At 41.5% G+C, this 16745-nt stretch overlaps 1 protein-coding gene across 7 annotated transcripts in view; it reads right to left on the bottom strand.

The window, feature by feature from the left end:
* The window catches only part of LOC147022459 (rho GTPase-activating protein 44-like), a 151578-nt gene that overhangs the window by 105802 nt on the left and 29031 nt on the right, over positions 1–16745 (bottom strand). For 6 of the 7 annotated variants that reach the window (XM_085893364.1, XM_085893359.1, XM_085893365.1 and 3 more), the window contains exon 2: positions 8865–8904. The exons of the other annotated variant lie outside the window; for it this stretch is intronic. In XM_085893364.1, the coding sequence (XP_085749490.1) occupies positions 8865–8904 (40 nt within the window). The remainder of the gene's footprint in view (positions 1–8864; positions 8905–16745) is intronic. 7 annotated transcript variants of the gene reach the window in all.

Below are 16745 nucleotides of genomic sequence, written 5' to 3'. Positions count from 1 at the left end.
GCTCGATTTCCCATCTTCAAAATCCGTAGTCATCATGTTTGGTCTGACATTTTCATTTTGTGTTAAATTCCATGCTCTCAAGCCATGAGAAGTTCTGAGTGGTGCTCCATGCACAAGAGACAAGCAAATGTAAATGGAATCAGTTTTTAAATGCCGGATGTGGAAGAGGTCTTGTTGCCAAAACAGAAGCGACGGCTCCGAATGGGAGCAAAAAAACAAACAAAATTTTGACCATATTCACATTTTCTAGGGGGGGGGTGAGGGAGGTGGTAGGGGAATGATGGTGCAGTTGTAATTACCGAATTATAAACCACGATGCATTTATATATGCACATAAGCAGCATGCATGTTTTTTGCTTCATGAATGTAACCCAGGTTATTACCCTCATCGAAGGAGAGGGTATTGCACTTGGGTCCGTTTGTCCGCACAGAACTTTAGTGTTTTTCTCCACAACTGCTTGTCAGAGACAAAATTTTCACAACAGGAGCGACTACACAAGTAGAATGTTTTATTGATAATTATGACGATTTAAGTCACATGGTGTGGCATCCATGTTGGAAAAAACGCACCAAGGAAAACATTGAAACTTGGAAATTGGCAAGTACACCTCATGAAGAATAAGTGGGATTTTCTTTATGATGTCATAGGTGCCTTCATTACGAGTTATAATTGCATCTTACTCTAATTCACCATCCGTCTGTTCCCAGGTACCGCAAAAAAGGCTGAACCGGCTGCAACCATTTTTGGGTGTCTAATCCTGGGGCCCCTTGGAGTAAAGTAGGCATTAACATGACCCCTTTGACGGCTCCCGCAGGGAGCAGTTGCTTCTAGTATGTAGAATGCTACATCTGATCAGAATGAAAACTTTTGAGGGTCATCTCGGGATAAAATGCTCCACAAAAAAAAAAATTATGACGTCATCGGTCATCTGATGATTTGGTGATTTGATGAAAAATTTGATCATCTGATGAAAAAAAATTGATGATTTGGCAGCCATATTGTTTTTAAAATTAAATTTTGTTAAAAACCTTCAAAAATCTTCTTCTCTGAAGTGGCTGAACAGAGAGGCGAAGCTTTACATGTATGACGTCTATCCATGAGCAACAAAAGGTTCACACAAATTATGTCATAGGTCACATGGTTTGGCAGCCATATTGGATTGAAGAACAATATTAAATAATGTTTTCTGTGGAACCACTTAATCAACGTGAAACTTCACATTTATGATCGAGCCGTGATGGGGAATATTTTAAATTTCAACTTTATGGGACACATGGTCTGGCAGCCAAAATTATTAAATTTTTCGATATGGGTTCTATTTGTTTTTTTGAATAAGGCTCACGTGGTTGTGCTTAGATGGGTTTGAGGGTTGAGGAGTAGCAGATGAAATGTGAATCCTATCCAGGTTCCTCCTGATGACTTCATCTTTACTTTTTGCTTGTTCTGGTTCCTTCTGATTACTCCAATGCAGGACTGTTCCAATTTGGTTTTCCATTTGATTTGAATTGAATTTATTTTAATCCCATTATGAATTCAATTGAAGAATAATAATAAAAGCAACGCCATGGGTCAGGGTCAGGTGTCCGATCAAAGCAGGTTTTCATCAATTCTGGAACGTCTAGGTACCTGGTCATCACTGCCAGCAGTTAAAAAGTGGCAGCTCTAGTTATGTCTCTTATTAATTACATAACACGCCAGTGCACAAACGCCACACAATATACACCACACAAAACTACACAAAACAAGTCCTGGCGAGAGCCTGCAATCTCTGATTGTGCTTTTTCTTGTTCTTTGTTATTTTTGAACGTGATCGAGGCGGCGATCTGTTGCCTATACACGGCCCAAATAAAGTGATGTGTCAGAAGAACGTGTTGTACGTTTGCAACATCGCCCATAGAGTGGGTACTCTGCGAGTAATCTATACTAATAAACGTCAGTGTGTGCATGTGTGTCAGTGTGTCTCCTCCTTAACTCCAAAACCATGAAACCTGACAGTCAAACTTTGCATGCACACTGTCGCGGGGGTGGCCGGCCTAAGTTACCCCCCCCCCCCCACGTGGCTCAGAGCTTGGCTCAGTGGCTCAGAGTTGGCTCAGAGCCACGTGCATTCCTGCTCTGCCGATCTCCCGTTCTATCCAGACGTAAGCCTTTCACAATCCATACGTGTGTAAGCCTGCCTGCCCTCGACCTTGATCACACCAATCTCTCTTTCTATCCGGTCAGAAACCTCTCACCAACCACACGTGCGACCGATCTCCCATCATATGCAGTAGTTTTAGCCCCTCACAAACCACACGTGCGACCGATCTTCCATCCTATGCAGTAGTCCGAAGCCCCTTGAAATGTGCCAACCTCTCCTCCACGCTCTCTCCCCTCTGCACTCTATATCCTCCGCCTCCGGGGAGTGGCCTGCATGCACCAAACCTGGGAAGGCGAGGCTTCCTGCCCCTTTGTTGTCATTTCAGGGATGCATTCACCCCCCCCCACCCCCCTCTTATTGCCTATCTTGAAATATAAAAAAACATGGAGAAAAATCATAGAGGGCACCCACATACTGGGGAACTTATTCTTACTACCGAAGTAAATCAACACCGCACCACCCCTCGTGTGCCCAAGCTCACAGATTCCCTAACTTAGTTACATCAAGTGCTTTTTACTCGTCCAGGGACCAAATAACTCTACAAAATGCTAAATTCCCAATTAAATCCTTCCATCTACCCACAACCCGAAATACTAAGAAAACTCCAAAGAAGTGCATGACTGAAAATTGGGTGTTTGGGTTCATTAAAACACCCCTTTTTACGATAATTAACGGTCTTATTTTATTATATCCTTCATCAGGCGCTATCCTCGGCCACCTTGCTCTCTCTCTGGGGTCTCAAGGCGTATCCTGGGTTACCTCTGTGGTATCTGAAGCCGCCATATTTTATGGCCTGCTCAAAACCACGTCTCGACATGGAACAGTCTGCAACAATTTCTGAACGATAGCGTGTTTGTTTTTTTCCCCACTTTCCTCACTCATATTATCAAATGCCTGTTCATCATAGCTCCGAATCACTGGGTACATCGCTTTTGAAAGTGTTATAGTTTTCAAATTAGGAGCTTGGAGCGATTTCATCCATTATATGATGCAATTTTCCACGATGTACTCCCACAGACTAATTAAAGTATATCATCGAAATATGATTTTGGCTTTGAGAATTGGATATCGTGAAGACAAAATCGGTGTCGAAATCTGATAATTTAAAGAAATAACGAATCTGATAACTAAGCCGATATACTGTACCTCTTTACTTTAAGCAAGCAAGGCGATGGATGGTCCCTCCTTATCCATATAGACACAAGAAAATGTGACATTTACAAAGCATTAAATTTATCTTTTTCTACCGTTTAGAGAATTGTATTGAGTGAACAAAATATTTAGGAATGTGCCAAAATTAACCAGCTTCATTAAGCAATATGATTTAATGCTTTCATTGCTTGACCTGGCAGACTGCTTATCCTGTCCTCGAGGATTTGGATGGGGGACGATAAGAGGTGGTGGTGGACTGCTATTTTGAAGGCCTGGAGGGAAGAATGGGACTGAAGAGAGTGGGGGAGTTTATTCCAAAGGTGGGGAAAAAAAAGAGGAATGAAAGAGTGAAGGCAAGTAGTGATTCTTGATTTTGGTAGTTTTACCAGAAGCGGGTTGTTGGTGGACCTTGAGCGCCCTGCGGAAATATGGTGGGGACAAATCGCAGACACAGCAGGGGGGGGCGAGACCGGAGAGGAGACGGTAGAAGACAGAAAGACCACCAACCTGCCTGCGGTGAGAGAGAGTGAGAGGCCCAGAGACTGCCTCATCACAGGAGATACCAATGATCCTAAATGCCTTGGTTTTCACAGAGTGAAGCTGGAAAAGATGAGAGGCAGGAGCACCAGCCCAGAGGGGAGAGCAGTACTCCATCAGGCTGTGGATGAAAGCTTTGTATGTGGTCAGGAGCTCAGGTGGGCCGAGGAAGGACTTTGCACGACGGAGGATTCCCAGTCGGCGACTGGCTTTGGAGGCCAGGTTGGAAATGTGGCTTTCCCAGGAAAGATCATGGCAGATAGTAAGACCCGGAAGCTTGAATGAAAGGACTTCTTCCAGAGGATTGTTGAGAAAGAGAATGGGGGGGGGGGTTTCCAAACGGTCCTTTCGGAGAGACATCGTGAGAGTGTGAGTTTTGTCAGGATTGAAAGACATGTTCCACACGTTGGACCAGTTTGTGATTTTACCCAGATCTGCAGTGAGCAAAGAAGCTGCCGCTTGCCGGTCTGAATGATGACAGATAGTAGGGAAGAGGGTGGATTCATCAGCAAAGAGATAAATTCTAAAGAGGATTTTTCCAGAGTCAGAGAGATCGTTGATGAAAACCAGAAAAATAACAGGGCCCACAACGCTGCCTTGAGGAACTCCAGCCTGGACAGGAAGAGGGGATGAGAGAACTCCATTTAGACACTTTGACTGTGACAGGAGAGGATGTCTGCGAGCCATGAGTGGAGATGGCCTTGGATACCATAGGAAGAGAATTTGGTGAGCAGGGCACGGTGTCAAAGGGCAGGGCAGGGTGCCTCTCCAGAATATTGACTCAGGGGGCTGAATAATTATGTAAATTAGATATTTCTGCGTTTAATTTTCAATAAATTTGGTAAAATTTCTGAAAAAATATTTTCACTTTGTCATTATGGGATATTTTGTGTAGATCGGTGACAAAATAATTGATATTTAATGCATTTTAAATTCAGGCCTCAACACAACAAAATGTGATAAAGTCGAGGAGTGTAAATACTTTCTGAATGCACTGGATTGTTTATTTAGATTCGCAAGTATTGTGCTATGTATGACATACTATATATATATATATATATATATATATATATATATATATATATATATATATATATATATATATATATATATATATATATATATATATATATATATATATATATATATATATATATATATATATATATATATATATATATATATATATATATATGTATGTATATATATATATATATATATATGTATATATATATATATATATATATATATATATATATATATATATATATATATACCGGGCGTAGTGGCGTGCGCCTGTAATCCGGCTACTCGGAGGCTTGGGTTGGAGGATCGCTTGAGGACGGGGGCTCTGCACTGGGCAGGGTGTAGAGCAGCCCGGAATCATGGCGAAACCCAAATCCTGATCCCTGTGTCGTAAGAGGCGACCAGGGTTGCGTCAGGAAGGGCATCCGGCGTAAAACCTGTGCCAAATCAGTATGCGGATCATAACGGATGATCCGCTGTGGCGACCCCTAACGGGAGCAGCCGAAAGATGAACAACATATATATATATATATATATATATATATATATATATATATATATATATATATATATATATATATATATATATATGGATACAAACAAACATGACATAATAGTGACCATTCCTATTATGGTCACTATTATGTTGTGTTTGTTTGTATCCATATTAAAATTCTGTAGTACCAAACATCTGTATATATATATATGTATACATATATATATATATATATATATATATATATATATATATATATATATATATATATATCTTCTTCTTCTTTCGGCTGCTCCCGTTAGGGGTCGCCACAGTGGATCATCCGTATGATCCGCATAGTGATTTGGCACATGTTTTACGCCGGATGCCCTTCCTGACGCAACCCTAGTCGCCTCTTACGACACAGGGATATGGTACACCTATTTTAACCAGGGTATACACCGGCCCAGCACACTGGTACTCATTTCGCCGACCTCGGAAGGATGACAGGCTGAGTCAACCCCCTGGTGTATTAATTCAGTGGCCCAACGGGGCTTGAACTCAGGACCTTTTGGTTCCCAAGCTACTGCCCTAACCACTGCGCCAACACACCAGGATATATATATATATATATATATATATATATATATATATATATATATATATATATATATATATATATATATATATATATATATATATATATAAAATCACTTACGATAGTTATTCTTCTAAGCACACCTCTATTGTCTCCAAGGTAAACATGTACCACATGTCACGGTCCACACCATCAATCCACATTGAATTCCAGTTTCTAGCAATACATACTCCAAAAAAAAAATTGCTCATTTGAGGCGAGACATCTACGAATCCGTCAGAGACAGGTATCCTGCCAGCAATAACGAAATCTTTCAAGTTAACTCATCTTTCCTTTTTTTTTAAAACAAATGTTTAAAAATTTAATATATAAAGTAAAGTCGGGTTCCAGTTTCCCAGCAGATCGAAAAAGAAAGTGTGACATAATTAATTAACAAGCATGCCTTTTGTTTGGCCATCGTCTGAGGAAGTGCACACCGACGATATACGAGGCTCAGTAAGACGTTTGGTCCCATGATTGAACTCCTTACAGCAGCAGAATCACAGAACCGGTGAATGGCGGATTTAACCTCATGCTGCACACATGCACAGTTGGGTGCTTCATAATAGGGAGTAAAAAATAAAAGTATGAATATTCATGCTCCCTGGGTGTGCCTTTGTTCCATTTGACAGTAGAAACATACACACCAAATATGAAGCAGATTGGAGGCTGTTTAGGGGTTCCTCAAGTTGGCACAATGTTGTTGAAATTTGCCAAACTGTAACTGACAACTTGTCGTCGAATGTGCACAACGCAGTACACTTCACAATTAATATGGTTGTTTGATATTTTCATTGGAATAGTATATTACATTGTGCAAATTACGTGTATTTTGTAAATATGAACTAAAATTGTGCCAACTTGAGGAACCCCTAAATATCATGGAATTTTGTTCATTTTTGACCTATAAGTTCTTATGGGGTATTGGAACAAATAAAAGGCAAAATCAGGGAGCAGCAAAAATCAAACTTTCTTTTTTTGGAACACCCTAATGCACAGTCTGCTCAACACAGGCTACAAACCAGACCTGATTAACCGCTACTGCTGGAGTGATGACCACATACTGACTGCAACTGCATTCTCACCATGCACACCCTCCCTTTCCACACACACTGCTGCTACAAGTACAATACCAATCATAATGTTACTGTTGCATCAGCATGTGTGTACATTATTGCATTTGAATTGTTCAATGTCTGTTCAGTTGAGGAACATGAGTGTTACAAACGCACTCATATTGATACACGCTCTCAAGTGGTGTAAAGTGTTTGCGTCTCCCCTGCATGGCAATCCCAAGATGCAACTGTAATTAGCACGTTTTTCACAGCCCCCTTCCCCTCTCACCCTAACTGCCACCCTGGTGTGGTTGATCACATAATCCACGATGGGTGTGAGAACACTTTAGATTACATGGTTACATAACTTGCCAATCAATGATGGTGGGCTCTCTCTCTCTGGTGATTGTCAGTGCCCCAATGAGAAAATAAAATTTTCATTATTACACAACACAATCGTATATAATTATTAATGTGTACATGCTTCTACTTATTCTTTAACAGCCACAATTATTTCCACATTATTGGGGGGTGAGCCAGGGGAAGCTTGGCCCAAGTCTTTCATGAACCGGCTGGCCAGATCTTGATATTCATCTAAGGTTAAGGCAGGAATGCGGAATTTGTTCAGGGTGCCGGCGATCGCTCACCTACTCTTCATGAAGGATGCCATGGGATCTTTAACATCCACCAACTAATGCCAGCAGACAGGACTCCCAGTTTAATGTTCATCCGAGGGACGGCATACACATCGATGAATCACCTTGCCTATGAACCACCAGGTTGATTGTTTATAACTGGATCAGGATTCAAACCTCGGATAGATTGCTTAGAGGTGAGTGTGCATACCTCGAGGCCAACCTGCCAGCCCTTACAAATATATACATTAAAAAGCTTTTATTTTTTAATTTTTAAACTTCACTTGTGTCCCTAGTGTCTCAAGGGTGATATAAGGAGTCGAGGCACACCAAAAGTCAGGCACCTGAATTGGTTTTAATGCCGAGGATATCTGTCACCGATATTAAAAAAAATAATTTAAACTCACAATGCAATGTTTAGTTAAAAGAAACGTTATCTTACTTGAACATGGATAGGCCGATCTGATGTTATGGTGATTGCATTGGAATGAGGTCGTTAACATGCGCGCGTGCACACACAAACACACGCACGCAGGCACAGATGAAAATAAATTAACTTACTAGAAGAACCCTTTTTTTAGTAAATGCTCAAAAAGGAAAAGATCTAGCTTAACATCAATTGTTAATTCTCAGACATATTGCAATCTATGTACTCCACAAAGGGTCCGCATTGGTCAATGCTCAGCGATGTTGGTTTTGCTTTTCTTGTGTTCCACAATGCCAACCAAAAAAAGTCTTGAAAATAAAATGAAATATATTTTCTCCTGCCATTTATTCTCGTCTGAAAATCAAAGAATTTCCATTGGAGATAACCTTGTTACGTCCTTGAGGCTTGAAGGTGATAAAGTTCAAAATGTTGACGCGACGCACGTTTTCATACTCATTAATGCCTGCATATTACAGAGGTTTTCAGTACATGTCGCTTTGATCCACAATTTCCATATTATATTACAGGAACAGGGAAGGGGAAGGTGCCTAAAGGGTAAAAATGAGGAAGCAGCAAATACTACCTGGGCACTGCACCAAGCAGCACGATTTAGAATGGTTTGACTGCTGGTTAATAATACTGGGGGTTTAGTACGAAACAGCACAAACTTGTACAGCTCATCCGTGATAGAGCATTCAGCATTTTCCGACTCCACGATAGCTTTACCGGGGAAAGGAGCACCAGGTTACTGTGATTTTGACAAGCGCACACACTCTTACCTGCAATACATCCTCAGATAGAACCTCGGTCTTCTCAGCTCTGCAAAATAATGAGCAAATTCACCGGATTAGTTTAATTGGAAACACAAACATCAGTAAAAGTACAGATTCATCAACGGAATCACGAGGATACTTTTAGGATGGAATATACAAACTAGCAGCACAACTACTAGGGATGCCTCTTAGTGGTGGTTGTACCGCCCAATGCAAGTCAGGGGCCAAATCTTCCCCATTTCTCCCTGCTGCTTGGGTTCGTCAGGGAAGCACGGTCATGGTCAAAGTGCTGATCGGTCCCCATGGACTGGCCCTTTCCCTTGTGTCGTGTCTGTCTGTCTGTCTGTCTCTCTCTTTCTCTCCAGCTCTGTTGTTGCCCTGACTTGATGAAGGTGGGGGTACACCATCGTGGATGTGGTGGATCTCTGGGTCACTCCTGGGAGATCGATCGGCTGTCTCTGTGGCGCAGGATTGTTCAAGATAACTGTCTGGAGCACTAGTACTACAACTACTACTACTACTACTACTACTACCTTGAATTAATTTGCACAATCATCAAAACCTCAAAATGAAATTCAGCTTCAAATCAATCCTGAGAAATCTCTCACACACACACACACACTCAGGACTGTTCCACAAACCCTCCCATTTACTTTCACAACGACCATCTCAAAGAGGTTGTCAGTCAGTCAAACTGTTGGATCTCACACAGCCATGATCTCTCTTGGGCAAGCCACATTTCAAAGTTGGCCTCCAAAGCCAGATGTCGACTGGACATCCTCCGTCGTGCAAATTCCTTCCTTGGCACACTTGAGCTCCTATCCATCCACAAACCATTCATCTGCAGCTTGATGGAGTACTGCTCTCCCCTCTGGGCTGACTACCCTGCCTCACTTATTGCTTAGCTTGATGCCGTGGAAGCCAAGGCTTTCAAGATCATTTGAATCTCTCACGCTGAGGCTGGTTCGATGGGTCAATCACTTCGCATCGCCGACAGTTCGGTGGTCTCTCAGTTTTCTTCTGCATCACTTCTGGTTTTGCAACCTCTGCCCTGACCCCCAGTTATCTGCAAGACACACGCGGTCTACCAGTCACCCCCTTCCGGTGAAACTCCCAAAATCTAGATTTGCTGCTCACCTCCACTCATGTGTTCCTCTTTTGCCACCTGTGGAACAAACTTCCTCAGTCACATCAATTACATTCTTCCCTCCAGGGCCTCAAGACAGTTCTTCACACCACTATCTCAGATCATCCCCCCACCACTCCCATGAACTTTTCCACCTTTTCATGAACCCTCCCAAAGCCAACCTTTTTCCATGTTTTCAGTTTGTCCTTCCTGAGAGTTTACTTCAGTATCTGTCTTCTCCACCCCTTTTGTCCTCCCCAAGCACTCTTTCTTCCCCACAACCCTTATTTCTCCAAGTCTCACTATTTTGTACCTCATCCTTACTGTTGGTGAGTTTCTCCCCTCTCTTTATACTGGTTCTTTGATGTTATGTCCTGATCCGTACTATGTCCTAGCCTCTCCATTAACTTTGACATTGTATACAAAAAAAGAAAAGTGCATCCCGTTGCCATTTCAACTTTAAGGCATTGAAAACAGACGTTTTGTCATATAATGTTGGACTGTAGTGTTCACCCAGTGCATACATTGATCAAAGGAATATATATATATATATATATATATATATATATATATATATATATATATATATATATATATATATATATATATACACATACATACATATGAGAGTTTGGTTGAGCAGGGTCAAAGCTGTTGTTTGACAAATACAAAAAGTTGAACCAGGTACAACAAAACCAGCAGAAGTAGTTCGTGGCAAACTTATCAGAATTCGAACTTGACACAAAGCCTATTCAATCTCCAGCCAATCAATCATGCACACCCACGCTGTTAAGAGGCACAAACATGCAGTGTGGTTACAATCGTTTACATGCCACATTGAGAAATTTCATCCAGTTGTCCTTGCATATATATATATATATATATATATATATATATATATATATATATATATATATATATATATATGTATATATATACATATATATATATATATATATTTATATATATATATGTTGTTGTTCATCTTTCGGCTGCTCCCATTAGGGGTCGCCACAGCGGATCATCCGTTATGATCCGCATACTGATTTGGCACAGGTTATATATATATATATATATATATATATATATATATATATATATATATATATATATATATATATATATATATATATATATATATATATATATGGCACAGGTTATATATATATATATATATATATATATATATATATATATATATATATGTATATATATATATATATATATATATATATATATATATATACAGTGGGATCCGCTTAATAGAATCACTTTGGGCCGGACAAATTTGATTCTAATAAGCGGGTGATTCTAATATCCGAGTTCACCAGAGTTGTGGAGTATCAAGCGGATCAAATGTCGAGTACACATACGGAGACAAATACTCAGCATTTAGTTTGATTTATATGACACACTTGCTCAAAACAATGTAACTTACTACTGAAAATAAAACAATTACACGTACAGTACATATGTACTTTTCAAAGCAAAACAACATAGGTTTGTCGATGAGCCTACTCTGTAATGAAAAAATTGTCGATTGTTGCCTGCTTTAACGAGTCTGTGGCAATGGCGGTGACCTCCTTGTCAGGTTTGCGCAGGAAGGCCATGTCACTGAACCCATGTGATAGCAAACCAAGCCTGATCGTCTTAGCTGCAGACATCATTTCCTTGATGGTCGGGACAGAGATCTCCTCTTCCTCCTCTTCCTCCACTTTAGTGTCGGCGTCATAGTCTGCGTCAGTAGCAATTCCCATTTCGCGTTGGACTGCCGAAACGATGGCTTCGTCTGTGACATCATCGTCTGTGGTTTGGAGAGTGGCGTCCATGTTGACGAAGTCCTGCCATTGGTCGGGATCCATTTGAAGAGGGTTGGCTAACTCGTCGTCGTCATTGCTCTCGACCCTTTCGCCTTTGCTTGCCGCTCCGATGAAAATTCCTCCTTTGCGCCAGCAGTTCACTATGCCGGTAGTCTTCACATCATTCCATGCTGCGTCCGTAAACAGCATAGCGTCGAGGATCGTTATCTTTTTCGCCAAGTCACTCGCTGTCATTGCTCCATCCTCGTTGTCAATCTCGGTGAGCACTTTTTGTAGCATGGCACGGCGGTAATGAGCTTTGAATGAACGGATAATTCCCTGATCTAACGGTTGAAGAACAGAGGTTGTGTTCGGCGGGAGAAATGCCACAGTAATGTTCGACAGTTGAAGTGATTGGGGATGTGCCGGACAGTTGTCGATGAGAAGCAACGCTTTCTAGTCATGACGCCGAAGCTCGCGATTCCACTCATCGAGCCATTCAGTGAAGAGGAAACCTGTCATCTATGCGGAGGAATTGGCTCTGTAGCGAACTGGAATTGTTTTGAGGCCTTTGAAACACCGTGGATTCTTGCTTTTACCAATACCGAAAGGAGGACGCTTAGCACGAGTCATTGAGCAGCAAAAAAGCACCGTGATTCTTTCCTTTGGCTTTTTCCCACCGCAGTGCTGATCTCCCTTGAAGAGGAACGTTCCGTCTGGTAAGGCCCGAAAATACAACCCGGTTTCGTCAGCATTCCAGATCTCATCAGCCGTGAAGCCTTCTACGAGATCCGGAAACACGTGGTCCAGCCATTGTTGTTTCCCTCCTACGTCAGCCGCCGCTGCCTCTCCGTGAAGTTTCTTGTGGACGATTCCATGTCTTTTCTTGAACCGGTCAATCCAGTCGTTTGTCGCACTGAACTTCTTGTTGTTGAACTTTTCCGCGAACTGAGCCGCTTTCTCCCGCATCAGAGGTCCAGAAAGCGGTGCTTCCTTTTCTATAGAAGTTTGAATCCACTTCACCATTGCTGATTCGACATCGGGTGCGTTGCCGCTTCGCTTGCGTTTCTGAGAAGAAGACGAATCCACTTTACCTTTCAGAATGGCCTCTCGATCTTTCAGAATCTTGCATAGGATCGGCTGGTTAATTTCCAACTTGTCTACAGCTTCTCGTTGGCTCATTCTGGGCAAAGCGTCATAGTCCCTCAGGATTTGTGCTTTATCAATGTTTGAACGATCCGTCCGCTTTCGTTTTCTGTCCATCGTGGAAATGACGACACGCCTAGTGCTTAGACTGCAGCTGTCAGCCGTCTGCCTATCTGTACAATGACTACCGAAATCACTGTAGTGGCATAGCGTTATTTTTAGCGTGACGTCAGCCGCCTGGTGGCAAAAGTTGGAACTGTGCGGCCAGTAGGCGCTGAACTGTCAAAGTGGATGGCCAGCATCTGATTCTATTAAGCGGGTTTTTGATTCTAATAAACGGGAAAAATTGTGTACATTTAGATACAATGGAATCGGTCTCAACGATTTTGATTCTATAATACGGGTGATTCTATTAACCGTGATTCTATTAAGCGGGTCCCACTGTATATCTGTGTGTGTGTGTGTGTGTGTGTGTGTGTGTGTGTGTGTGTGTGTGTGTGTGTGTGTGTGTGTGTGTGTGTGTGTGTGTGTGTGTGTGTGTGTGTGTGTGTGTGTGTATGTGTGTGTATGTGTGTGTATGTGTGTGTATGTGTGTGTATGTGTATATATATATATATATATATATATATATATATATATATATATATATATATATATATATATATATATATATATATATATATATATATATATATATATATATATATATATATATATATATATATATATATATATATATATATATATATATATATATATATATATATATATATATATATATATATATATATATATATATATATATATATGCCACCGGCCGAAGTAGCGTACGCCTGTAATCCGGCTACTCGAAGGCTTGGGTTGGAGGATCGCTTGAGGACGGGAGCTCTACACTGGGCCGCGCTATGAGAGGGTGTAGGGCAGCCCGGAATCATGGCGAAACCCAATCCTTATCCCTGTGGTGTCAGAGGCGACCAGGGTTGCGTCAGGAAGGGCATCCGGCGTAAAACCTGTGCCAAATCAGTATGCGGATCATATCGGATGATCCGCTGTGGCGACCCCTAACGGGAGCAGCCGAAAGACGAACAACATATAGATAGATATACTCTATTTGCATTTTACACAGCCTTATATCTCTTTACAGTATTGGAAGGTGACCAGTCTGCCAAGTAAAACACGCCTCTTCCCCAAAACAGACGGGCCTTCTGAATAAACTTTAATATTCATTCAGTCAAATAGAATTATCTATTATTCTATTTAGCATATGAATGTTAAGGGATTCTCATGTATAAATAATTATATTGGCATCTGAAAGTCTGGCTGGAAGCTGGAGTCCAGCTTCAATGGAATGTGTATTTAGGTAATGTCCAGACGTCTGCTTGAACTCTTATCAGTTCAGATCGTAAATTGTTCCCCAGCCCTTTGAATTCAGGCTGAACTATGAGTGGCCACTGCGAAAAAAGGCAATGAGTAACATTTTCCCCGCACCCCCAAAACTTCAGCCTCAGCAGTATCTGTCTCGAAAATGATCAGACATGGTCCCATGATCTTACCCTCCCCACCTTTGCTTATTATATAATATTATATATTCTATATAAGAAACTCAAAACTCCATGTACTACTAGGATCAGAGGATAAAACGTGTTGCTTGCTTATATTATTGGATCTCCTCTGATTCTTCATGTGCGTATGTATTAAATGGTTCAAATGTACAAGAGGAATTGAGTATTCTTCACCCAGGCTCTATAAAAGTGACAGTCAGTCACCGACAGAGCAAGAAAGACAAACAGTGATAGAGCAGGAAAGACAGAGCACCAATCACCGAGCCATTGCAGTCAGTCACCTCGCCCGAACCAAGCAAGCGTTTACTGAATTGTTGCCGAGGAATCGCCAAGTCATCAGCGCTCGGCTTCAACTGCGCTCCGCAGCCAATCTTCATTACAAATGAGACTTACAGACTCATTCACATGCTACGTTAAGCTATCCTCTCACACGTACCGTCTCCTCTGTTGTAGACAAAAATTACGAAAAGAGCAATTACAGATATGCACTCTTTCACTCTTCTTCTTCTGCACCTCATCTGCATCACATTTGAACCTCCCACTCATGCACCAGACACCCCCAGTTTTCTTCCCTCCTCCCCCCTCCAAAGCGACCGGGAAACGTAGGTCCGTCGGCCACGCCAGTTATTTAAAGAGGTCGAAAACCCCTCAACTGCCTCTCCTCTTTATTGCTCTCTAATTACCTCAAGGGTGTGTGTCTGATGGTGCCAGTAATGTTAACACAAGATAAGAATGTGTAAGTTATTTACATCGGTTTGGCTCTGTCCTGTTTCTTCTCTGTTGTAAATAATTGCATTTCTTTTGCCACACCCCACAAATCCTTGATTTCCCTGTACATATTGCTGAATAAAACCCTATTAATTATTGTCCACATACTTTTCCTCACTATGAAATAATTTGCTCATGTTATAAATTTACCCAGCTCGTTCCATATTTTCCTTCATTGGTCCAGCTGGGAAGTTCTACTCCATGAATTTGCTCTTGTTAGCCAGCACACACTCACTGTATCGCTCGGCAGTAATCCGGGTGTGCGCTGAGGGCACGAACCCCCCCCCCCAGCCCCTTGGTTTGGCCGTCCACAGGTAAGGTATCACGTGAGGTAGTGTAACCCTGCCAGGATTGGTGTTTGTAGTTGCTCAGCAACCCACCGGTACAGAGCATTATCTGTGCCCAGCAGCCTCAGGACTGGGCGTTTGAGAGGGACCCGAGTGCTTCCCCTTGTGGCGAGCCTCGAGCCCCGAGTCCGGAGCAATATATTGCATGGTTCTTGGAGGTATTATGAAAGCAATTTGTTTTATAGTCTTCAAGTATCTGCCAATTTAAATAAAGGTTTAAAGAGGTTTAAAGGTATACAAATGAATTCATTCCGCGTTTTACTGAGCGTTCATTACACCACCCTATATAATCAGTTCTTCGTGTTTGTAATGTGTGTCTTTTATGGCATCCTTAAAAAACAGCAAGTTTCCTGTTTGGAAAGATTTTCAATTTTGTTTGACAGGCAGATAGAGGAAAAATATAGATAGAGGCATGTGCGATCGGGACAAATTCAGAGCCAATGTATGGTAAAACAAAACACTTTTCTTCACATTCATGTTCCGAATCGTGTTCAGAAATTAACATTCGACTAAAATAAGTTGTTCCTCCATCATAAACTGATGACAGCAAGACAGACAGACAGACATAAACAATTTGTTTAACCCCACTTTTCACTTGGTTTGCATGGGGTAATTAAAAAAAAATTATACTCTCCGGATCTTCACCAAAATCTAATCAATTCATCCTCATCACACATCCAACCTGTTCGTCAAGTCAAGTTCCGTTCAAATCCATCCATAACTTTTTTGAGATATCCTGCTCACAGACAGAGACAGACAGAGACAGACAGACAGGGGTGAAAAACATAACCTCCTTCCACCTTCGGTGGTGGATGGAAGGAGAATGGCACACAGTAGAGTTAATACCTCCGCCAGGCTGAACAATTTACGTTTTGGATCCCACGAATAGGCCGGATCTGCATTCGAACATGAACCAAAATCGAATTGGCTTGGTCTTGTCATCTAACCAACTCATCCACCAAGTTTTGTCATGACTCTTCCATACCTTTTTGAAATTTCATACGATATATCGTTTTTGGCCCCATCTCTCAATGGTGAAGAATCACTTAAAGAAATTCAAAAATTATCAGATCTTCACCAAAATCGAAATGATTCGTTCTTTTGCCAAACACCCAACTTGTCCACCAAGTCTCATCCGG

Source organism: Eptatretus burgeri, chromosome 8 (assembly GCF_056783735.1).
Source record: "Eptatretus burgeri isolate ZD-2024b chromosome 8, Ebu_testis_v1, whole genome shotgun sequence".
Classification (NCBI taxonomy): domain Eukaryota; kingdom Metazoa; phylum Chordata; class Myxini; order Myxiniformes; family Myxinidae; genus Eptatretus; species Eptatretus burgeri.
Note: the sequence above shows the minus strand (reverse complement) of the source record. Positions and strands in the feature narration are given on the sequence as shown.